Source organism: Fusarium proliferatum, assembly GCF_900067095.1.
Source record: "Fusarium proliferatum ET1 genome assembly, contig: FPRO_scaffold002, whole genome shotgun sequence".
Lineage (NCBI taxonomy): Eukaryota > Fungi > Ascomycota > Sordariomycetes > Hypocreales > Nectriaceae > Fusarium > Fusarium proliferatum.
This window is the reverse complement of record NW_022194791.1, coordinates 768,620-790,802: the sequence shown is the minus strand read 5'-3', so window position 1 is coordinate 790,802 and position 22,183 is coordinate 768,620. Positions and strand designations below refer to the sequence as shown.

The 22,183-nt window shown below is 47.1% G+C and overlaps 11 protein-coding genes across 11 annotated transcripts; 5 read left to right on the top strand and 6 right to left on the bottom strand.

Moving 5' to 3' along the window:
• Positions 1 to 183: 183 nt before the first annotated feature.
• Positions 184 to 810, bottom strand: FPRO_03543 (uncharacterized protein; the record flags this gene model as incomplete). The annotated part of the gene is made up of 1 exon (XM_031226233.1): positions 184 to 810. The coding sequence occupies one exon, from the start codon at positions 808 to 810 to the stop codon at positions 184 to 186; it is 627 nt and encodes a 208-aa protein (XP_031076790.1).
• A 1,357-nt stretch (positions 811 to 2,167) lies between these two features.
• Positions 2,168 to 2,758, top strand: FPRO_03544 (uncharacterized protein; the record flags this gene model as incomplete). The annotated part of the gene is made up of 1 exon (XM_031226232.1): positions 2,168 to 2,758. The coding sequence occupies one exon, from the start codon at positions 2,168 to 2,170 to the stop codon at positions 2,756 to 2,758; it is 591 nt and encodes a 196-aa protein (XP_031076789.1).
• Positions 2,759 to 3,411: 653 nt separating this feature from the next.
• On the bottom strand, positions 3,412 to 3,846 carry FPRO_03545 (uncharacterized protein; the record flags this gene model as incomplete). Its single annotated transcript, XM_031226231.1, has 2 exons — positions 3,412 to 3,471; positions 3,526 to 3,846. The coding sequence occupies 2 exons, from the start codon at positions 3,844 to 3,846 to the stop codon at positions 3,412 to 3,414; spliced, it is 381 nt and encodes a 126-aa protein (XP_031076788.1).
• A 3,362-nt stretch (positions 3,847 to 7,208) lies between these two features.
• On the top strand, positions 7,209 to 8,030 carry FPRO_03546 (uncharacterized protein; the record flags this gene model as incomplete). The annotated part of the gene is made up of 1 exon (XM_031226230.1): positions 7,209 to 8,030. The coding sequence occupies one exon, from the start codon at positions 7,209 to 7,211 to the stop codon at positions 8,028 to 8,030; it is 822 nt and encodes a 273-aa protein (XP_031076787.1).
• A 284-nt stretch (positions 8,031 to 8,314) lies between these two features.
• Positions 8,315 to 9,281, bottom strand: FPRO_03547 (uncharacterized protein; the record flags this gene model as incomplete). Its single annotated transcript, XM_031226229.1, has 4 exons — positions 8,315 to 8,375; positions 8,431 to 8,579; positions 8,627 to 8,881; positions 8,934 to 9,281. The coding sequence occupies 4 exons, from the start codon at positions 9,279 to 9,281 to the stop codon at positions 8,315 to 8,317; spliced, it is 813 nt and encodes a 270-aa protein (XP_031076786.1).
• An 863-nt stretch (positions 9,282 to 10,144) lies between these two features.
• Positions 10,145 to 11,306, bottom strand: FPRO_03548 (uncharacterized protein; the record flags this gene model as incomplete). The annotated part of the gene is made up of 3 exons (XM_031226227.1): positions 10,145 to 10,617; positions 10,678 to 11,013; positions 11,078 to 11,306. 3 exons carry the CDS (start codon positions 11,304 to 11,306, stop codon positions 10,145 to 10,147), a joined length of 1,038 nt encoding a protein of 345 aa, XP_031076785.1.
• A 1,723-nt stretch (positions 11,307 to 13,029) lies between these two features.
• On the bottom strand, positions 13,030 to 14,049 carry FPRO_03549 (uncharacterized protein; the record flags this gene model as incomplete). Its single annotated transcript, XM_031226226.1, has 2 exons — positions 13,030 to 13,240; positions 13,295 to 14,049. 2 exons carry the CDS (start codon positions 14,047 to 14,049, stop codon positions 13,030 to 13,032), a joined length of 966 nt encoding a protein of 321 aa, XP_031076784.1.
• Positions 14,050 to 16,438: 2,389 nt separating this feature from the next.
• FPRO_03550 (uncharacterized protein) lies at positions 16,439 to 17,493 on the top strand (the record flags this gene model as incomplete). The annotated part of the gene is made up of 2 exons (XM_031226225.1): positions 16,439 to 17,351; positions 17,405 to 17,493. The coding sequence occupies 2 exons, from the start codon at positions 16,439 to 16,441 to the stop codon at positions 17,491 to 17,493; spliced, it is 1,002 nt and encodes a 333-aa protein (XP_031076783.1).
• A 1,934-nt stretch (positions 17,494 to 19,427) lies between these two features.
• On the top strand, positions 19,428 to 19,848 carry FPRO_03551 (uncharacterized protein; the record flags this gene model as incomplete). The annotated part of the gene is made up of 2 exons (XM_031226224.1): positions 19,428 to 19,739; positions 19,789 to 19,848. 2 exons carry the CDS (start codon positions 19,428 to 19,430, stop codon positions 19,846 to 19,848), a joined length of 372 nt encoding a protein of 123 aa, XP_031076782.1.
• A 434-nt stretch (positions 19,849 to 20,282) lies between these two features.
• FPRO_03552 (uncharacterized protein) lies at positions 20,283 to 20,411 on the top strand (the record flags this gene model as incomplete). Its single annotated transcript, XM_031226223.1, has 1 exon — positions 20,283 to 20,411. One exon carries the CDS (start codon positions 20,283 to 20,285, stop codon positions 20,409 to 20,411), a length of 129 nt encoding a protein of 42 aa, XP_031076781.1.
• Positions 20,412 to 20,743: 332 nt separating this feature from the next.
• On the bottom strand, positions 20,744 to 21,627 carry FPRO_03553 (putative metalloprotease MEP1; the record flags this gene model as incomplete). Its single annotated transcript, XM_031226222.1, has 2 exons — positions 20,744 to 20,816; positions 20,870 to 21,627. 2 exons carry the CDS (start codon positions 21,625 to 21,627, stop codon positions 20,744 to 20,746), a joined length of 831 nt encoding a protein of 276 aa, XP_031076780.1.
• Between the last annotated feature and the right edge of the window lie 556 nt (positions 21,628 to 22,183).

The window sequence follows — 22,183 nt, the reverse complement described above, 5'->3', positions numbered from 1 at the left end:
TGGTGTACAAGATATTGTCACTATTCTCCCGATCAAGACAACCCAAATTCGAAACCATGAAAAACCCTCATAAGAATAACAAGACAGTGATAAAGGCACCAGGCATGACCATACATGAAGCGCACCTACGACCTTCCGACTTAGTCCTAGGGCCTAACACCACGCTCTACCCTCCCGTCCTTCTTATGCAGGACCAAACGTGGGAACGGCACTAGTGGCGGTGGTAGTAGCATCAGCGGTCGTGGTGGCTCCCGGAATGGGGGCGGGAGGAGGCACTGCAGGTGGTGCACCACCTAGACCACCAAGGAGTGGGCCAAGAAGACCGGTGACGGCTTCAAGCTGTCGCTTGTTAAGGCCTTCGGACTTGAGTCCTCCAAGAAGGCCAGTCAAAGCGTCAAGCTGCCGCTTGTTAAGGTCTTCGGGCTTGAGCCCTCCAAGAAGGCCAGTCAAAGCGTCAAGCTGCCTCTTGTTCTTGTCTGCAGTCTTCAGTCCCAGAAGGCCTGTGAGGGTTTGAAGCTGTCGCTTGTCCAGCCCTCCAATCGGGCCGTTAGGGTCTGGGGATCCAAGGGGATCATCGAACGGGTAGTCAGTGGGAGTGACAGAAACGGTAGTGCTGGTAGCGGTTTCGATGACATAAGGATCGGTGGTAGAAGGCTCAGAGTCTTCACCGTTGCCGAAGTCAATGATTTGCACGACGGATGGGGGAAGCGCTTCACGTTTCTCGGGGCTAAGGAGTTCGTTCTGGTTGGCATTCAGAGGAGCTGCCAATGTGCTACCAAAGAGCATTGCAAGAGTAAGGAATGACTGCATTCTGAAGAATGTTGAAGAGTGTGTTGTAATGAGTGGTAAAAGACTGTGTTTGGAAAGGATGGAGAATACTTAGAACTTCTCGGCAAGTATCAGACATTTTATATTGGGAAGAGATGGGTAACATCAAGGGGGTGACGTTCTACATGCAGGTACACAAAAGCTATGCCAATAGAAAAGACGCGCGTTGTAAGTCTAGTGGAATGATTAACTATCAAGGATGATTCCAAACGCTGATCTCCCATCATTGTGAAAAGGAAATATTGAACACAAAGGGATGCTCCCAATTTGAATGACAGTAAAAGCATTGTGCTAGCCCGGACTACTCTGATTTACGGCCACAGCCGTGAGGGCAATCTTGTTGGCATAGATCGCCAGTGGTATGTAACTATTGGCAGATGTTGAAGAACAGATAGTGCAGATCAAGGGAGGGATGAGTCCATTTAGTAGTGAGTCCCGGGCTTGTTAAATTACAGTAAATCACACTCATCAGAGACTGTAAGCATTCCACGTCTTAAAAACATAGGGATGTAGCATATTGAAGGCTGAGAAAAGGAAACGCTTTCAGAGACAATGACATCAATTGATGGTCACTGACATTCAGAAACACGGCAGACAATCGGACCGATCTAAAGAGAGTGCCAAGCAAACGTTTAAAGGTGTCTCAGGTACCCCAGGCCAGTTTTTAAATATTGCAGACAAGTTATTGATCTAAGTCAGACACGGCAGACCCTCCCTCTCCCTCGGCACATGGAAGTCGCTTGCCCATTGTAGCAAGTGTATGGAGTAGCCAAGGCATAAAGTGAAGCTATACTATATCCGTGGATTCCAGGCAATCGGTCCCTGCATCCAACACAGTCTAGGAATTAAATGATGCTCTTCGGCAGCCTCCGTCAGGCTTTCGATATCGATGGAACAGCTGATTCCCTCAGCCAACCCGAAGCATCCGCCTGTGATACCATGTCATTGTAAAATCCAGAGACTTTTTAGATCGTATTTCAGTTGTTTTTGGACTCGTTTCTGAAATGTGCGTCATGATAAGGATGAACAATAACAGCCACTGTAATCTTTAAGCAATACAAATAGTCTTGTCTTTGTCAAATTCTGCCCGTGGCGCCGTAAACTCATCTCAAACTCCACTATACAGGTCAATCTGTTACTCAAAATTAATCAGCCCTTCCAAGTTCAACGGTATGTGTGGTGAACCATAGCTCACAGAGCCAATGTCCATGCCTCAAGCTTGGCTACCTGTTCAACCCCTTGGCCCCAAACACTCACACCCCATTGTTCAAATTCACGCCTATTCGAGCAGCCGTCACTAAACAATCTCTTGCATTAGTTATCTATCACTTTCGCAGGCATGTCGTCATACTCAACAGTTCCGCCATGTCACAGCGTGGCCCGACCATTGACAGATGCCTTCGTCGACCTTTACTTCATGAACTATATCACCGCCATGGCTGCTGACGCTGTCCCATATCTGCACCGACATCCAAAATATTCGACAGAGACATGTAGTTGCAACGGAGCACTTTCGATCAAAAATACTCTACCTAGCTTGTCGTCTTTTATTCGCACTCTGGTGATGGCATTCAAGCTACCCCGAGTCGTCATGGTTGCGTCTGCAGTATATCTTGGTCGTTGGCGACTCCAGCATCCCGGAGCGTTTGGATCTACTCCTAGCGCTTCGTATCGATTAGTACTTACCTCTATGATTATTGCTGTCAAGCATCTGTACGATAATCCTCCCCCCAATGCTCGATGGGTGAGGTTCTTGCATAAGAATGGCATTCACCACTTTAACCTGGAGCACATCAACTCGATGGAAATGGAGATGCTGCACGATCTTGGGTGGGATATTGGGATGTCTCCTGCAGATGTTCGCAGAGTTTCGGAGCCTGTCCTATTTGTACTTGGGAGCGAATTACTTAATTATGCTCAACAGTGTTAGTCGTAAGCTTTCTATAGATTGAAGGTACTAAGCCATTAAATATAAATGAACTCAGTATATGAAGCTTTTCTTTACGATATGACAAATTGCCTCTCACACCTTTCTTCACCTTCCATTGTCTTCAGTGAAACCCGTCCAAAGGACAGGCCAAGCAAGTCGCAAGCTCTTACAGTATCCAAGCATGTTGATAAAAGCATAAGCTTTATATCTTTGAAGTTTGAGAAACGAATAAAGCGTCATGATGGACGTGAATATAACTCCTCCTCTATGCTTTTGGAGGATGAGTATTCAATGTTACTCAACTGACAAGACAAGTAAAGTAAAGTGGTAATCACACGTACAATTGATCTTTGAATGCCGCATAATGATATAATTGAGTTCTAATTCTAAACTATGACCCTTGCCGATGACTGAATTATACCTGACAGCTCTTGCAAGTCTGTCGTGAGATGCATACCATCAACGGCACGTTTTCTCACCCCCCAAATAATCCACAAAACGATGACAAACAACACACTAACTCAGGTGGTAAAAAGTGACGGCCACCCGAGGACACGAAGGTAAAGACTGTGGAGTCGCCAAATTGGCGTGATCGCAACCCGATGTAAAGTCCATGGTAGAGATGTGGCGCCCCGCGTATTTGTCTGAAGCACTTAAAGCAGGCTGCTCAGAGCGATGCAGGGAAGGGCGACGTTGACAAGACCACCGGTGGCCTAGATCCGCGATGTTAGTAAGAGAGTTTTTGAGAAGGGTTGGGGGATACGTACGGAACCGCCGCTGTTTTGACAGCAGGCGGCGTTTGCCTGGCATTCCTTGTTAAGGAGGCCATTAGCAATAGCCAGAACGTTAACATCAAGCTTGGAGCACTGATCAAACAGGCTCAGGTTGTTGAGGATACCAGCACCGTTGCCAACAGCGTTGCCGGCAGGGGTGTTGGTAACCTTGTTGCAGCAGGTGACCTGCATGTTATTTCCACAAGCATTGTTGGCTTGAGCGACCGTGATCTGGTCAATGGAAGGGTAAGCCCTGATGGTTGGGCCAGCGGCAACGGTGGCGGCGAGGAAAGCGACGATGGTCATGTACTGCATCTTGAAGGTATTTGAGTTGTCAAAGACAGAAGATAATATAGAATGATTATGTGGATTTGAGGGGTAGAGAATGGTGAAGATCAAAGCTGAAAGAATGCTGAGAGATGCTGAGAGATACTGAGAGATGCTGATGATTGATGAAGAGAAGAGGTTCTGGTTTGGAGCGTTGCATCGACCCTTTTATATCTAGTTGACGGTGGATTTTAGATCGATTAAGGGAGACTGGTATGAAGGAAGCACTTGGATCTCTCCTTACTCGATGCTTCGATGCCCATCGTGGCTGGCCATCCTCTTCGGAATCGGCATGGTACTGCCAAGGAAATCTCAATCTCATTGAGACACCAGCGGAGCTCATGGCTAGCTGCACGGTAGGACTGTAAGCTACGAATGCACACGACGAGAACACGATAATCGTTGAGACATATTTTCACGAGTTGCAAGCCATTCGCATAGAGAGATTTGCTTGTTTTGGTATGATTACCTAACTCTGCCGCGTAATCGTATGAAATGGGTTTACTGAGTGAACAGTCTTTGCTTTTGAGCAACTCACGTATAGTCTATAGGGCAGGATTGTCACAGCAAGCCCCATATTGTCACTCACTTCACATGATTGGCTCCTCTATCCCACTACAACGACTCTACCATGTACCAGTCACAGGACCCCAATGCAAGGAGTGATCCAACACAAGGAATCTACTTTGCCATCCTCCCTACCCAAAAATTCGGCCCTACTTCTGCTTCAGACACGGCACATGAGTGAAACACGGCTCAATCTACTAGTGAGACTTTTTATTCAGGAACAGAGGAACGGAACCGTGTCTTGGGAAGCCCAATGTGTCCCCCCGCATAGTGAGTGCCGAAGATCTTTCCACTTCAGCCTTAGCCGCTTTTTGAGTTTAAATCATTTTTTGGTGCCTTTTTACATCAACGCCTGGAGGCTTTATCTCCGGCCTCAGTCTCCCTGTCGCTATGACTTCAAAATGAGTCTCAGTCGTCGTGTTCATTACCCTCACATTGAAAATCTTCTACTAGCGCCCCCTTGGCTGTTTTCAGTGCGTTGTAAACAACAGACGTCAACTTGCTAACATTGGGAGTAAGGAATGGGTATTCCGTGGACATCCCTTGCAGTCTCCTTTTCCTCTCAGTGATCACAGTTGAGTGACAAGATTGAGTTGGCAAACAGCGACACCAAGCTCCGCTCCTCGAACTCGGCCGTTTTCCATATTGCTCCATCAACAACTGGCATGCCTTTTCGGGCCGTGAAATTGGCGATGTTGGACCAGGAAAACTTATGGAAATACTACTACTCATAATGTAAACATTGGGACTATTAATAAAAGAGAAGTCAGATCTTACTCTATGAGAATTGTTAAATCGTTTTTACGCTACCTCAAACCAGCCCAGACATAGCTACGGATCGAGATGAGCTTCAAAAATGCACCAAGACTTTGTTGATGTCAAGACGATCCTTCGCCGTTTGATAGTCTCTCTTGCTGGTCTACCTTGGTGCATTGTTACCCACCAACATGGCAGAAGTACATCGCAGGCTTTCAGCAATCAACGCAGGTCATCCTAACAAGAAACTTCAGTTTCCTGAGAAAAGCATTGTAAGATATCTACAAGGTTCAGAAGCTCACTGACATCAAACGTTATGGCGCTTTTGGCCACAGATCGACATATATAAAAGTATTGTGTTGACGAGTCTGCACTTCAAACCTACCTGGCGTCAGGTCTCTTTCAGAGGCCTCTATTGCAAATATTGTCCATAAGCAAAAATAAACATCGTATTTCAAACGAATATCTATCTGAGAACCTCATGACGAGTTGTGATTTTTATGTTTGCGTCAAGTTGTGCCATATTCTCCTGTGCCTCCTATTTCGATTAATCATAATCATACATATGTCACATCAGATTCTTTTATCCAGCTTAAACTCGTGATATATTTGGGCGATATATGGAGTTGCCGTTTGTGATATATGAGGTCCAGGGTAAATTTCATCAACTTGATATCAATATTTAAAGAGTTTCAGCTAATTGGGTTCGATATTTGGCAAGAGACTCATAATATGTATTTCTAGCTTCTAGTACAGTGAATAATTTTTCTGAATTCAATCTGATCCTTATCCAAGGAAACGAATCATGGATGGAAATCATTTTCTTCTGCTTGCCTTTTGGTTTGAGAGGCGTTAGTTGATTATGCAACATCGTGATATTTCCCCGAATGGGTCCAAGGGTAAGCCTGGACTGTAGTGATTGGTCAGGCATTTGGTATAATGTCTAACATGTGAGATAGAAGCGTTATCTTCAGCATAGAACTGTGGCTGGGAGCTTGTATCACGACGGAGAATTTAGTAGTAGGGCCTAGACTTCAGTTGTGGGGTGATGGTTTCGCACCGCAAGCCATGACGACGAAGTTCGAGGTGACTACGACACGCTAGTTCCCTAAACTCCGAGTTTCATCTTTCAATTGTCGAACCTGATTATTGAAAATAGCAAGTTTTCATGCTTCAAGATGTTCAACGCGTCCTCGTAAGGTACTGCCAATGATAGAGAAGACCAAAGCACCCTCGATGAATCACTCAAAACTTCGATTCTCACAATACACAGAGCGCAACAGCTGATGGCAGCGGATTCGTCCAGCCACTTGAGAAAATTCATTCCCAGGTCAAAAGCAGGTTTCTATGCTGGACAAATAGGATGAATGACGTCCCTATAGGTAAGACACGGGACAGCGATCACTGTAAATCTACGACACCACGAAGCTTCAAAAATGTCTCAATGTCTCGCGTATTACAGGATCAAGGATCCGAGACGAAAGCATATAGATCGATGTCGTTACCTGAGTTGAAAATCTAATAGTGAGCCAATCGCAGCTAAGGTGTGACCTAGAAAGCCGCCATCCCTACAGTCAGTCTTGCATTCCAGTTGCTCTCCTTGCATCGGTGATAGGCCCATAGGGCATACAGTCAGCCGCATCTCAGAGTAACCTAGCCGAAGACGGAAGTGATTGAAGCTGAAACCGGTCGATGGAAGCCGTAGCTAGTACAACCAAGGCAATATGGACTTCATGTACAAGAAGGCAGCTCTAGATCTTCCACATTTTGACTGGTTTTATAAGACAGAACTCCCTCCAGCATGTTGAAGTCTTCTTCCAGTGGCCTCACATTCTGGCCATGCAATACAGTCGTTTCTCCAACCTACAAGACATTCTTTGAAACAAAACCTGTACCTATCCCTTTCTTCCCCTCATTAGGCTCAGGAAGTCCTTGATACCCACTCTCATCCTTTTTCATCAAGACCCAGCCAAACGCCATTCTACAGACCACCCTTTGAGAACCATTTTGTCAATTAAGAACTCCATATGGCAATGTCATTTCAATCACATAAGCCACTACATAGCTGGCCCACGACGAAATTACAAGCCAAAACATACCAGAGCCAAGAAAATCAAAGGCATTGTTACCCTCATTATCCCACTATTCACGAAGTCTCGCTTCAAGACTCGCATCCAAGACCAGTATCTATCTCGTCGGCTTATTCTGTACCTGAGACCTTCCCAAGGAGCAATCTAAAGATAGAATCTGCTTCTCAGCTACGCTCTTTTTCTGCTTCTTCAGGTCGCATTCTTCGACCTCCTCCTAAACTCCACCAACGGCCATTCCTGTCTTCGGAGCAAATTCAACAAGCAAAGCCTGCTGTCATGCAGACACATCAGTCTGATAATGATAGCATTCGAAGTCTTGAGCCTCCTCCTGTTCCCCCAAAAGATCCTCTTCGGACATCTTCTACACATGGGCACAGCTCAGATATCTCATATGAAAGCGACACAGTATCTCCTAGGCCTCACACCTTTGGATATCCGGAACCTCCTTCAGCACATGCATCATACTGGTCTGAGCCTAGCGGCAGCGAGAGTGGGACCGTCACCGAAGATGAAGAAGAGTTGACAGATGTTGAAGAAACAGCCTTAGAATCGTCTGAGGTTGAGGATAGCTTACTACGTTTCTCCATCATCGAGGCGCATCGTGTCTCATTCCATACATGGATTCTGAACCCCACTACAGCTGGAGCTCCTTCTGACCCACCGCTCAAGCTGAGCTTGAGAAACCAAATTGAAAATGGATACATGGCCTGGCCTGCTTGCTCGAAGAAGGCCAAGCGTTGGGGGATAATATTCCAGTAAATACCATTTTGTAAGTAGCCAGTAATTTGAAGACTGCATCACGTCAGTCAGAACGAAGTCTATCGTTATTATTATCAGAGCTTCAGAGTATATTGTTTTGTACGTGATAAGCCAACTTGGTCTCGTTGCCTAGATAAGATAAAACTCTTAAGGCCAAATTAGTGAGCCCTCTCCAGGTCAAAATCCTATAATATCTAGTTGGACAATGGGTCGTTAGATGTGACAATGTACTTGCAAAGGTCTCGTTACGTGGATGGTAGCTAGAACTGAATTGTTGATTAAACTTAACTAATTGACAATCTCTTAATACAACAATGAATATCATATACAAAGGACTCTGTACCCCTTGTCCTTCAAATCTTAGCGATGCCGATTTGAGTGCACTTGGCTTCAGAGTGGCCGATCACGTCGAGAGCTTCGCTTAGCATCCTGCCTCGTTTGATAAGAAGTACAATCTCGGCACAAGACCTGTCCCCTATGCGATCGCTGTCGCGATGCGCGAGCAATAAATCTACTACACTTACAACATCGTGTTGAAAGAACCACGGGCTGTTGACCGTCAGACATGTCCCCAGTTATGTCAGGTGACGACTCACCAGATCTGGCCTTGAACCTCCTGCCGACGCATTCATCGGTGTCGTCATGGGAATGGGCAGTTGAAGCCCCAGAGATGTTTGTGGTGGACCGACTTGCTGCAATAATTGCTTGGTCCTTTCCAGATATCTAAACATATCACTGACCTCCTGCTCTCGAGGGAGCCTGACAGGATTCACAGGTATTGTGTTCTGTTGCAAGGCAGTGCTCTGGTTGGCCTGAGCAAAATTGTAGATAGTATGAGAAAGTGACATGATCTATACATGGTTAATACTGTTGTAGACAGTCGTGGTACCATGCCTGCCTTACTTGACCCAACGCCTCTTTATACGTCTGGTTATCGGGGTAACGGTCCAAAACGTGCTGGTGTCGGGCTTGTGCAGGATGATTAAAATCAAGGCTGCCTGCGCGAGGAAGTGAAATCTCGGTGGATGAATCACGAAATCGATGAGGTAAGTTCGACAGGGGACGAGTTGGCTGGGGTGGATGATCCTCCTCTTCCTTGATGAATGATGGACCAGGTGATGGAGACGCTGGTGGAGTACCTAAGCTATGACTTGCGCGGTACTGATCAGCTTGAATAATCTCTGCTATAGATGGTAGCTTCTGATAGTTTGACGGACCAGAGTCGTCTGAATGTCGAGATGGCTTCTTCATGATGAAGAGTCTTTCAAACCTGTTGTAGGGATAAGAAGCCGTCCGTTCAGACGAAAAGGGGGGCGGAAATGGGCCATGTCGATTGTTGGCAGATATACGGGTACAGTTAAGCCCCCAATTAATTGACCGCCTCCAACACTGTTGTTGGTGGCGCTCGGGTGAGTCGACTTACATTCCGCGGCGGAGACAGTCCTTGATATATTGGTATCTTGTGCCGAACAGAAAAAGCAAAGCAAGACATGAATCCGAAATCTGCTGCTCGCCCGTTGTCTCAAAAGCGTCACCGGGCTTAAATCAAGAATACTTCTATTCCGCTTCTAGTTAACCAGGAACTGAGGCCCGCCAGCACTAACAGGTCTCTCTCTCTCTCTCCGAAGGACCCACTGACGCAGTGTACCAGAGTTGCCGGTCGTCTACTCCGTAACTGGACTAATCACAGATGAGGAGACTGGCTCCTGGGACAATGTTAATTCTCCGTAGCCGACCGCATGTGATAACAATATTGCAAAGGTTTATTTTAATGAAACCAAAATACGTAAATGAACATGATAAAAAAGTTGGATAGATAGCTATTATTGTCACACAGAGACGAGGTTACATATACTCAAAAAGAGTGCCACAGAAGAAGGTTTATAATGCATTCTAAACCAAGTACCGTGTGTCAAGTTGACGATCAGGCGTCCCATATCTTCACCCTTATAAGTAGGAAAACCAGTCTATGAAGCCTTGCAATTTACCCAAAACCAGTATCTCTTTCAACGCTATAATAAACGCCATGCCATATAACCCTGTACCTTCCAAGTTCCGACGGAAATAATACACATACTAAACGACCTCGCTCTCACCATAGACACTCCCAATCATCATTCCCAGTATGTATTGACGGCATATCCGTTGTAGGGAAGCGATTGACTGCGACCCTGAATCACTGGGTTGACTTGAAGAGGAAGCGGCTGATTTGTACTGGGCCCGGGGCCCGAATTAAAATCAAAAACATCCCCTCCGCCACCGATGAACATATCACCCATATTTGCGGAATCAGAAAACCCGGGCATGAATCGCATCGGCAGTGCATGTGAGTTGGAATCCCATGGAATGCCAAAGTCAGGGTGAAATAGAGGATTTGCCGAATCAGAAACCGACGAAGTCGATGGGCTAGACATTTCCGCCAGCGTTGAGAATTGCGACATTGCAGGGGCTTCTGAGAGCTGTGCCCCCTGGGTTGAGTCGAACCCAGCTGCGTTTGAATTCAAGTCTTGACCCAAGACTCGACCACTCGTACCTGGAAGACTCTGGCTTCTCATGATGAGATTTGCTGGATTTGCCACTGTAGATACTAGAAAGACGTGTTAGTCAATATTAGCTCCAATGGTTGTGTCGTTGGAGGTGAACCAACCTCTCATGTCAGGTGCAAAGCTGTCTGTCCATGGTATCCCAGTGCTAACGGGTACTACTGGAGGTGTAGGCCTTATTTCGGATGGATTCAAAGATGACTTTATGCCATCTATATATCGATCCACGGTTTCAGAATTCCGTGCTGGATTGTATGGGAGCAAGCCTGGATCCGGGCCAGGAGAAAACCTTGCTATTCGAACGAGACTAGACCCTTCAGTAGATGACTGGCCCGTCAGGTAAGAACTGCATTCTTTCTTCAAGCGAACGCAGCTGACGCAGCGAGCTTGGGCGTCAGAAGAAGAGGCGATGCATCTGATTTTTCGATGCCTGCACTGTTCTGAGAAACTAGTTAGAGGCATGAATCTTAACGCCCCAAGCTGGACGTAGGAAAGGCTGCTTACTGCACGCCGATGAAGCTCGCTTGTAACCGAGCTTGAGCCTGGCGTTTGACTTTGACTCCTCGACTTCTTGTAAATCTTCAGCGGAATTCATACCATACTGAGCCATGCCTGGGACTTGGCAAGTATTGAATGGACTGAATTGGTAGTAGTCATTTGAAGGCTCAATATCTGGCGCATCTAATATATCTGACGTATCAAGCTGATACGAATTGAAGGCAGTGAAAGACATGATGGAGCGGGCGCTAGATGCTTCGAGAGGCACGGAAGCCAAGGATGTTGACAGGAGGGTGACAGCGTGATGGCCGATCAAAGAATAACCTTTTAAGTGCGTAGGGCAAGGGGAGGTCGCGGGATGCTAGCCGCTAAGTTATCAGTGCTGATCAGGGCTGGGAATGACACATCTGGCTGACAGCTGATGCTAGCTGTGCCCTGGTCCCGAATGGCACACGCTGCAATGGCAACGAGATTAAGTATGACCATATGTCTTCACCAGGTGAAATACCGAGCAATACATCGAGATCCAAGGCGTAGACACTACCGGTTTAAAAGGAATGAAGCTGGAAAATAGCCAACAAGTGACCTCGACTGAAATTCCGCGTCTGTCAAGGGTTTGAGACTGAGACTGAATCGGAAGTGATCTACTGTACGGAGCAGAGGCCGCGGGAGTGGGGTGTAGATCGGGGGGGACAGTGCACCCCCTGTTCGGTTTATCATGTGTGGCGCACGTGAAGTTGATTGCTGGGGGTATGTCAAGGGGTAAGGGATCTGACATATGGCGCAGATCGATCTGGGGCACCGGGAAAATGGCGAGTAATGTGACTGGGTGGCATTCTGATTACTCCTCAGACATGAATGCGATAAGAAATGTCCCGAAAATTCTATCACTTGTCAATTCCATTTATCCAAGAGAGCAGAGCAGTCAACATCAAGTACCGACATGCGTTTAAGCTCGTAGCTAGAGTGGCTAACGACCGGTAACTGTCGCCCCAAATGCCACTAGGGAAGGGCCGCGAGAGATCGAGCCATCGGCGCTCCATCGGTCGCTACTTGTTTTCTCCAAACGAAGAAGTTTTCTCCATGAAATCTGGCTTCCTCGGCGCTCTAACCTAACGAGTCATCGGCCGCTGACAGGCATCCCTTCCTGGGTACGGTAGACGAGGCTCGTGCTAGAATGTGGCGCACCCCAATCTCGGTGCTAATTCAGGCTGCAATAGCGCCGATCTTTGGTACAGATGAACCAAAGAGGTGGGTGGCGGGTGTCAAACGACGTCCTTAGTCTTGTTTCTTAGAGGCTTGTTCAACTTCAGCTCAAGGCACTTGGACCGGATCTGGGCTACCGTGCAGAAAGGGTGGGTGAGTGATCGAGGGGTTATGCTCATCCTCATAATGCGCTAGTGTTTAGTAATGGGGTAGTCAGCAGAGACAGGGGCACGTCGAGTTTAGCAGCATCTCGGGGCATTCAGCCGGCCACTAGCTTGGTCTACTAAACAGGCTTGGAAATTGATATGGGAGGCCAAGCCTACGTACGCCGTACCTCCCTCACATATGCACAAGTCCCATTTCGCTTACAATGAGGCTTGGACATCTACCGGGGACAGGGGAGCGCTCTCCATTGGCAGACCAAGTTTCAGCAAGTCTCGGAGCAAGGTACTTCGGATGGATGGAGTAAACACAGAAAACGCCAAGATGAGATGCCAAGATGCATTTTGGTACTAGAACGTAAGATTTTAAGGTACAATAACAATGATGATTATAATTGATACAAGAATGACGAAACTGCTGTCTGGGCCACAAACATGGAAGTTCCGTGCTGTTTTCCCTTAGAAATCCATGTCTAGTCCAGAACCTGTAGAACCCCGTACATGCAATAGGTAATCCATTTGAATTTTCAAACATCATCTTACAAGAATGAACCCCACACGCTCATGGCCGAACTCGCCAAGTTTGTTCTTTCACCGCCTAGACCTAAGCGTCACTCTTCGCTTCCGGGTGAGGTCCTCCTCCTCGATGATGGCTACTGCAGCAGGGACAAATTTGATGCTGCGGTAGCGTTTGTTATTTCGCGTATGCAGCCTGCGATGAGTCTGCAGATTGTCCCACCGATTGAAATTATCCTTCCCGCAAAACTCGCAGGAGAAGTTGTTCTCTCCTTCACCATGCTTCCTATGTTTTGTCAGATATAAGTCTTAATAAATTCAGTTTTGGTAAAATACGTACGCTTGCTTATGTCGCTTGAGGTGCTCAATGCGGCGAAATGCTTTATTGCATCCTGGGTAGTCACACTCGCCCGTTGCCTTTTTGATGATTTTTGTTCCGGCAGGCAAGGTGGCTCTGAATGGCTGGTCTCTTGGTTTCGGAGCCCGCCGCTGAAGAGACACGGAGTTTTCTTTTGAGAGATTGCGCATCGCGGGTGGAGATCTCATCTGGCAGATCGACCTGGACGTGTGCAGGGGCGAGGCGTAAGGGTCCGGGCCAAGACAGTTTGAGACATCTGAATGCCGCGTCTCGGAGTGATCCGAAGACGGGCTGTCGATGGAACAAGACCATGAGGACATCGATGAGATGCTCCCAAGACGAGAGAGAGCTTGGGGAGATGGCATCGTACTGACATCAGAGTAACTGTCGCATGTTCCAGGTGCGTTGGGAATGGCGAATGGACTGATCGGACTGACTGGAGCGATGTCGACTGCGTTTGTATGTTGCATATGTTGATAGTCCATACTGATATTTTGTTGATGAACATGTTGATACGATAGGTCTCTAGCTTCAGGTCTCATCGTGTCTGACATGAAAGAGGGAGATGAAAATGTCGTGTTGATCCAGAGGTAAGCGTTGTTGTAGAGATGGTTGAAATCCAAAGGCCCAGACTCCATCCACTCTGATCGGGGAGACGATGTAGGGGTGAGAGGAGCATCAGGTGATGAGGCAAAGGTAAAGCCTGTGTCAAGTGGAACAAAGCACTGGCCCTCCATGTTGAAGGTACTTTCCATAATGAGTTCAGGGCGTAGCTAGCGAATAGAAATATTCAAATGTTGAAGAAGTTTGATATAGACGATCAGATTGTGTGAACAATGAAATATTGAACCGGACATCACAGGGGATGGGGCTCTTATTAAGAACAAAGAATATAGCAGATCTTGCCTACAATGTTTTCTCATCATGCAATGCCAATTCATAGCCTCATGACAGAGAAAATGCGTCCCAAGTAGGTGCTTAAACTGAGACAAAAGAAGGCTGCCACTCAAAAGGCCCGAAAGCCATTACTAACCACTTGAACAGATGCTATGATGGGAATTCCCATATTGCACCGATCGAGATCTTGGATTGTATCTGTCAATCGGTAGTCGTTGGCAGACTAGTTCCTCCCAGCCGGATCCCAAGCCGAAGGTGCGGCAGACCTACTGCAAATGCAATGTGATCTATGTGATGTAGTGCCACACACACAGAGGCAGTTTTCTGGTACTATTGCGGATGGCCAAGCTGATAGTCAATCAAAGTATCGTCGATCTGTCTCCCTGATGACGCTACCTTGATCGGCACGCATCACGGTGCTTAAATGATAACTATGGAGCAGACCATTTAAGGGTCTTGGCAGGGTTTGATGCTTTGGCGACCAATCTTTCGGGTCAGGTTGGATGCGCTGTCACGGCGCAATCATGCAGGCTTGTGCGCATGAACGGCAATGTGCCGCATCTACGATACGCGAGATTCCTGTTTTGGCAGTTTCTCCTGGGCTTAGCCTCTGTCGCCATCAGTTGCAAGCAAGGTCCATTGCACCCTAGTCTTGTATCATTCCTCTTTTACTCCTCAGATTATAGCCAGATTCCCGTAGCAATCCTGATCTAAAAGCGCATATCTGGTTTTGCTTCTCTGTGCTTTATTGCCCGCCTCTTTCGAGAATTACCCAATGGTCAGGTGTTTGACTATTAGCCGAGCCGCACAGATCTCCCATTGTACGGAGGAAAACATCCTTCCCGTGTTTCATTTATCATTTCTGTGGCTATCTTTGCACCGATAGTTATCGGCTGACTTGTGCATCAGCCGTAGACAAAACAAGATAGTGCCTGCAAATCGTTACCCGTGTTGGACTCCACTGCATTTATCTGCCCCAGATGGAATCCGGGGGACGGGTCCCATGCCCGTGAACCTGGTTTATCACCACTAGTGGGTCAGTGAACGGCAATCCACAACGTCGATCTTGTCTCACCCACTCCACACTCCCCTGTTGTCTTGGAGCTGGACAGTGAGGCCCAGTTTTTATCAAGAACTGCTTCTCCATACGGAGGTGCTCCGTAGACGGGTGTGATATCTCGACACACACATTATAAGAAACAGGAACAGGGAGAGGTATTCAGGTGAACAGGGGTAGGAAGTTCCGTCGTCTTGCATGCCTGCAGGTTGAAAAGTATTGCAATGATGTTTCATAGGTCCCCTGATCGACGCTAACCTCATGGCTGATACGCAAGTTAGAGTGAGGCTGTTCTCGAGTGGCTTAAGCCCACCGTTGGTCCCATTGGGTGGGGACGGGACAAAAGGGTAAGAGAACAAGACCAATACAGAACAAAACTATGTCATCTGACCATCATTATTATTCACAATAAATGTGTCCATTTTTCATTTGTTGGCTGCTAACAAAAAGCAATAGCAGTCATGAATAATGCATCCCGCCTTGATCCAATAGACGTTGTCGCGTACCGGTTATTCAGTCCTACTGTCTCACGGCGCATACCCTGAAGATCACAGTACCCCTCTATAATCTGGCCTTACCCCCCTTGCACGCCCATCCTGCAGGGCACTTTCTCCAGACTATGGCCGTATCGAAGTTTTGTCCCGAGCCGTGCTGGAAGCCGCATTAGGTCGATTGAACGGTGCATGGCGTTCGCTTGTCGGCCCAACAGTCTGCATCAGCAAGTACAATGACTTTGCAAACTCCCTTCCATGATAATATGAGTCTTGTCGCTATCTCGTCGAACCCTTTGCAAATCAGGTGGCGGTGCTCCAACCGCGGCATTGAATCTCGGATTTCAAACAGTTTCATACAAGTACAAGACACATTGGCGCCTTATTCTTTAAAACTCATTCAACTTGACAATCCCTTTGTTTATTTGGATCCCTTAAATATTCTATTTGACTATCTATGATTCTTCGATTCCCCTGTTCATTTCCCTCGTCTCAAAGTCTCCCGATCTACACCCTTGGGTTCGATCATTGCCAGGTTGATCGATATCTCGACGACCATGATGCCTATGACCTTCAATTTCCCGGCGAATGGCCTCAGGGCTCATCGGTATGCTGAAACCGGCCCTTCTCACCCTTGTGTTCAACAACATACTCCACCTACCTCAGACATAGGAAGCCCGGATGTCAAGATTGAAGGCAAGTCTCATGCAGCGATTCATGATAGAAGACTCCCATCGACTAACAGCTTCGACAGAAATCGATATCGACTCTCACGATGCACCCCGTCTCGCAAGCATGCCATGTCTGGCTACTCCATCTCGCGAGTGTTCCTCGATACAGCTACCGAGTTTGGAGGCACTTGATAGAGGGGTCAAGGCTACTGCGCGATTGGATGGGCTCAAGAAGGAAAATCCTCTCGATATCTTACTTCCAAGTCCCTCTCAGTTAATTGCCTACGCAAATCGAAAGCCTCCTCCTACACCTCGCTTGTTGTGGTCTTGCTGGACTCCACCGGTCGATGACTCGATTGCTGAACAGGGTCCTCCACAGCAGAGGGGAGTGGCTGGCCTCGGAATTCTCCCCTTGGGTTTCGGTGATTCTCGACAGATCATTCATAAGAATCCTCCATGCGACGTGGCAGACAAGAATCTCACATCCCGTCTCACCCCGACCACTATCAGTTCCCGGAATAGCCTATCGCCCGATGTGAACTCGAGGTATCGCAGTAATCAGAAGTATACAACAGAAGAGGGGGACTTCATCATCTATGCCAGACATGACAGGAATATGAAATGGTCATGCATCGTGGAAGAGTTTGCTACCCTGTTCGGTCACACTCCTCGACGCACGATCCAGGGCCTTCAAGCTTGGCACTACCGAATGAACAATCAGATACCAGTCTGGGATGCCGACGGATGGTTATGTTTTGACCATGACGACGATGACGAGCCTCGACAAATCAGCATCAAGTCTCGCGAACGACATATGTATCTAGGACCCGGGGAGTCGTTAGGCATTGCACAGCGATATCCTGAGCGGGCTGTACATTACGCATGGGTTGATCCCAAGACCAAGATGATGGCAAAGGACTGGGGTATGTAACTCATATTATTAGATGATGAAGAACGGCGCTAACCCTCTCAACAGCTGCCAAACGAACTCTTCAATATGATATCAGACGCCGGCGACAGAGAAAGCAGTTGAAACGACTGCTTGCTAAGCGCGATTTCAACTGATTTCTACGGGTCACATGAATTAGGATTTTTAAAATTATGTACAATACGATTGGGTTGGATTCGCAATGATATTGATGATATGGTTTTAACCATTTTCCTTGCTAGACATGGTTGACGGTTTACGGCTTATGGTTATGAATGTATTGGCTTCAGTGGTATTGGAAATGGCTTGAGAATTCTATCTGTAGTTTAGAGCAAATGCTCCAGATTTGTTTATTGATTATGATCACGATATTCTTGAGACTTGGACCCCAATCATTTTGCGAAACTAGCGGTGACGTTGGAAGGACGAGAACACTGTTCCTTGACGAATCACGTGTAATATGACTGCAAATACGGGGTTGTGGAGCATCAAAAGCTCTCCTACCAGCTTTTCAAAAAAGGATATGAAAAAAGTTAAAAAAAATGAAAGGATATTTTATCAACTCTACAATCCAATGGGGACTTCTAATCGACATGATAATGCTATGTTTTCTTTCTGGGTATCAGCTTGGTGTCCGGCTTCTAGTAATAAAGTACCGGGCTACCAAAGGATCTCTTAGGCCTCAGCAAGACCGACTTGGTTCATTTAGGGTAGTTAGGGTTATTTTTGGGTAATTTCTGCAGAGCTCAAATATTGTGGTTACTTTTCCGAAATCCTGGTGTTGGGTGGCGCAAGCATTACAGACTCCAAGCCCTGCACATTGGCTGAACACAGGCTCATGCAAAGAGCTATCTTGCTCGATTACAGGCCGATAAGGTTATCCAGAATTGAGTCATATGCATGCACATCGCAAGCCTATATCGAATTGGAATAATGACATGGATAATGTCACCAAATTTCATGCAAGCCACTGGAGACCGTCGTTGACATGCTTACGAAATCCTCCCTGTCATCATATAGCATGCTCCATATTGGTTACACAGCAGGGCTAAGCCTAAAGTTGCTGGGTCTTGGAATCCCATTAACCCGCAGTGTCTTAGCCCGGCTCTTTTCTTTGTCCAAAATATTGACAACTCATACTGAGACACGGCTCAGTAAGACACGGCTCACTGAGACACGGCACAGTGACGGAAGAAAGCCCGCAGTCACGTGAAGTGCGGACGAGTGGGCGTAAATAATGCGCGTTTAGCAAAGATATCGAATTTCCCCATCAATGAGCGAAATTTCCCGTATTCCCACGCTAACTCATATTCTACCACAGTGAGAATAGTGGAGCATGTGGCTTGTTGGCGTTAAGTGGGCGGCATGTGCAAGGACAATACAATGGTAGTCAACCACTCGATACATGTTGTTTGAGCCACGAATAATATTGCAACCCATACCTGTTCTTCCTATTGCCAATACCACACGGAATGCTTAGAGGGTATTGACCGAAAGTTTCACCGACGTTCTAGTCTAGTCGCCAACAGTCCAAAGTTCCAGCGAGCATAGATGGTAGACATCATGCATAATCGCACATGGTTGGTTAACCACTGTAGAATCTGTGGCCTGCGAGAGGAGTTGTACCAAGTTCTCTAGTATCTGTATTGATAGCTACAGATGTCAACTAGTGGTCCTTCTGTCAGGAACAAGCTTTAGCGGCGTTGTGACCAATAGAGAATACTCCCTCGGGACAGACTTAGGTGTTAGTAAAGCTCCTAGTGATACAACTGCATAGAAATCTCTGTCTCTGACACAACGCAGGGCGAAGAAAGACATTCCACAATAACATAGTAATGCAAAGGGATGGAGACGTGTAGCGGTGAGTGAAGGGCAGCACAAAGCTTTGATGGGATTTTGAATTACTGTCTCAAATGATCGAGAAATCTGTTGAGATTAAGGATGAATCTGGGTATATAAGACTCTCTTCGTTCTCGCAAGTATCTTCTCATCTCATCATCACAATCACAATCATTCACTTCACTCCAACACTTCAAACACTTTCAACACTTTCAACTCAACAACCTTCAAGATGTATGCCTACACTGTCATCGCTTTCCTCGCCGCCGCCGCCGCCGCTGCCGGCCCTGGTCCTTCCATCAACACCTGGACTGTTAAGCAGGCTGCCAACTCCTGCGCCAACGGCCAGAGCGTTTACTGCTGCAACAAGGTCACCAACAAGCCTGCTGGCAACTCTGTTGGCGACGGTGCCGGCATCGCCAACGGCCTCAACCTCTTCAGCCAGTGCTCCAAGCTCGATGTCAATGTCATCGCCATTGCCAACAACCTCCTCAACAAGGAGTGCCAGGCCAACGCTGCCTGCTGCCAGGACAGCCCCGGCACCGTAAGTGACCCGTTCAAACAATATCTTGACAGATCCTAACAATTCACAGGCCGGCGCTGGTCTCGTCAACGCCGCTCTCCCTTGCGTTGCTATCAGCAACCTTGTCTAAGGTTGAGCTTCGAGGAGCCCCTCCGGGTATTCAATGGGACGTCTGGGGGCAGGAGAAGGCCTGGTATCGTGGCCTTCGAGGACATGCTTGAGAAGTCTTGACAACGCGGTCTGACCGCTTGATACTTGCTGGAATTAGAGATCCTGTACGATTTTATCTTCGGGTGTTGCTTCGCTTCACCAGTGTGCGCCTTTTAATATGAGATTTATCTTCTTACTATACACAACTCCCAACTACATCGTGACTCCTACAGACAGCACAAGAATCAACTTGTTCTTGACCAAATTTCGTTCTGCAACTGATCCAATCTCCTCATCAATCCGTGCACTAGATTCTGCGAGATACTGAGGACTTGAAGTCTCTTGCATCATAAAGATCGTAGTTAGCCATGCAGAGTCATTACTGTCATCGGCACAGTCCATGTTCAACACCAAATGTCTGAATCGCTTTGCTTGATTCTGTTCCTATGCCTTGCTCTACTGCTGAGCTTTTCCGTCACTTTACTAACGACTTTCAACATCACCCACGTATTACCCTGGTCTGTTATCTGCAAGTGGTATTGAATGCACCAGAGGCGATGAGACTCGGCCGACCAACGGCACATATCCTGACAAACAATTATTCACATGCAACCAGCGAGCGGTTACGGTGCCAGAGGTCTAAATTGGGCACGTCTTAAACTAAGAACTTCACGTCAAGTTCAGGTTAGGGTGTCCAACACATAAACCTTGACAAATAGTTCAAGTAAACACCAAGTATCACATTGCAGAGGCTTGAGAATAATGACGGGAAATTGAGGAACTAGATGGATTATATTCAAGCGATCAAAGTTCTAATACCTTATATAAGTCTACCATAATTCACAGCATCTCCAACTAGAATAACCTGCTTCGTATCACTGACGATACGTAGCCCAAGAGTTGTGCATCCGGAGTCTTTGGCCGGGGGTAAACTCTTCATAGCAAATACTGTGGCAGAGAATTAGTGAAGAAGCGACTGAGTGGCTTGCTAAATTACTTACTCATATGAATAGTCCATGTAATTATGAACCGGATCGTAACCGGGTAGGTCGGGACAAGTGTCCTTTCGTGAAGGACAACCACTTGTCGGCTCTCCTTGCGCCGGAGTATCGGCGACAGAATCTCCTGGGGCATTGCATCCATTCTCAAACGTGTGAAGAAGACTGAACCAATGTCCGACCTCATGGATCGCGGTGCCGCCTAAGTTATACGGCGCAGCATCACCGCCGGGAACACTCTGTGCATCAATTACACAGCCGTCGCGGATGAATACATCAGATCCAGTGGTGGTGTTTGAGGGAAAGGTACAATAACCAAGAGCCGATGTCTTACCCAGCCTCGCAGTGTCGACAAAGTAAAGGTTGAGGGTGCTGTAGTCGCCCTGACGCAGCTCTCGCTTCATCCCGATCTCATCACCGCCGCCAGCCCATGTTGAATTGGTAGTGCAGGTTGTGTTTTTAAGATTGAACGAGATATTGTGAGGTGCGAATGCTGCGTTCAGAACTTTGAACTGAGCAGCTACCTGCCGTTGCGAAATTGCTTCCGATGCGTTTGAGGTCACAACGTGAATGTAGGTATCGACACAGATATGTTTTGAAGTTTCAATCCTTGTCACCTTCTCAATGTCCTCTAGCACCTTGACACTGGCCCTTTGCTCAGAAGTAGGATTGTTGATGGCGCACCGTGAAAATTGGTTTGAGTACTGGGCATACGCTACAGCGTTGCTGAAAAGAAGCAGAAGCAAAGCTCCGACAAACATGTTTGGTTGAGATGGCGGTTGTAGGGAGTTCACGAGAGGCTGTAGGGGAGTGATCGCCAGAAGTCGGCGTATGGATTCATCTTCTTATATCTCATTGTCGCTTTTGTGTTACGAATCTCCGATCAGTAGGAATGCATATCCTGATATCCTTCTTAATATCTATTGTTTTTCCAGCCCAATAATCCCCCAGCCGCAGCACGATATCGAAAACGGGATGAATGCATTGTTTGACATGCTCGATGTCTCATTGGGCTTGCCCTTGCCGGGACACGGCACAGCAGATGGATATTGGGTCGAAAAGCAGAATGCGATTTAAAATATTCGATAGTGGCTCAAGGGAGAACTGCATATGAAGAAATGGCTCGAAGGATGGAGTGTTAGACATGATCGGCAGGGGGCCGATAAGACTTTCTCGGCGCGTAGACTCCGTAGGGTCACCATCATGTCTCATTTTCTAAGGGAACAAGTGTGCATATTGAATTTGAATGACTGGGGGGGATTCCATGTCCTCACATCATTAAATGGCACAGAATGATGGCAGTTGTGGAAGGGGGGA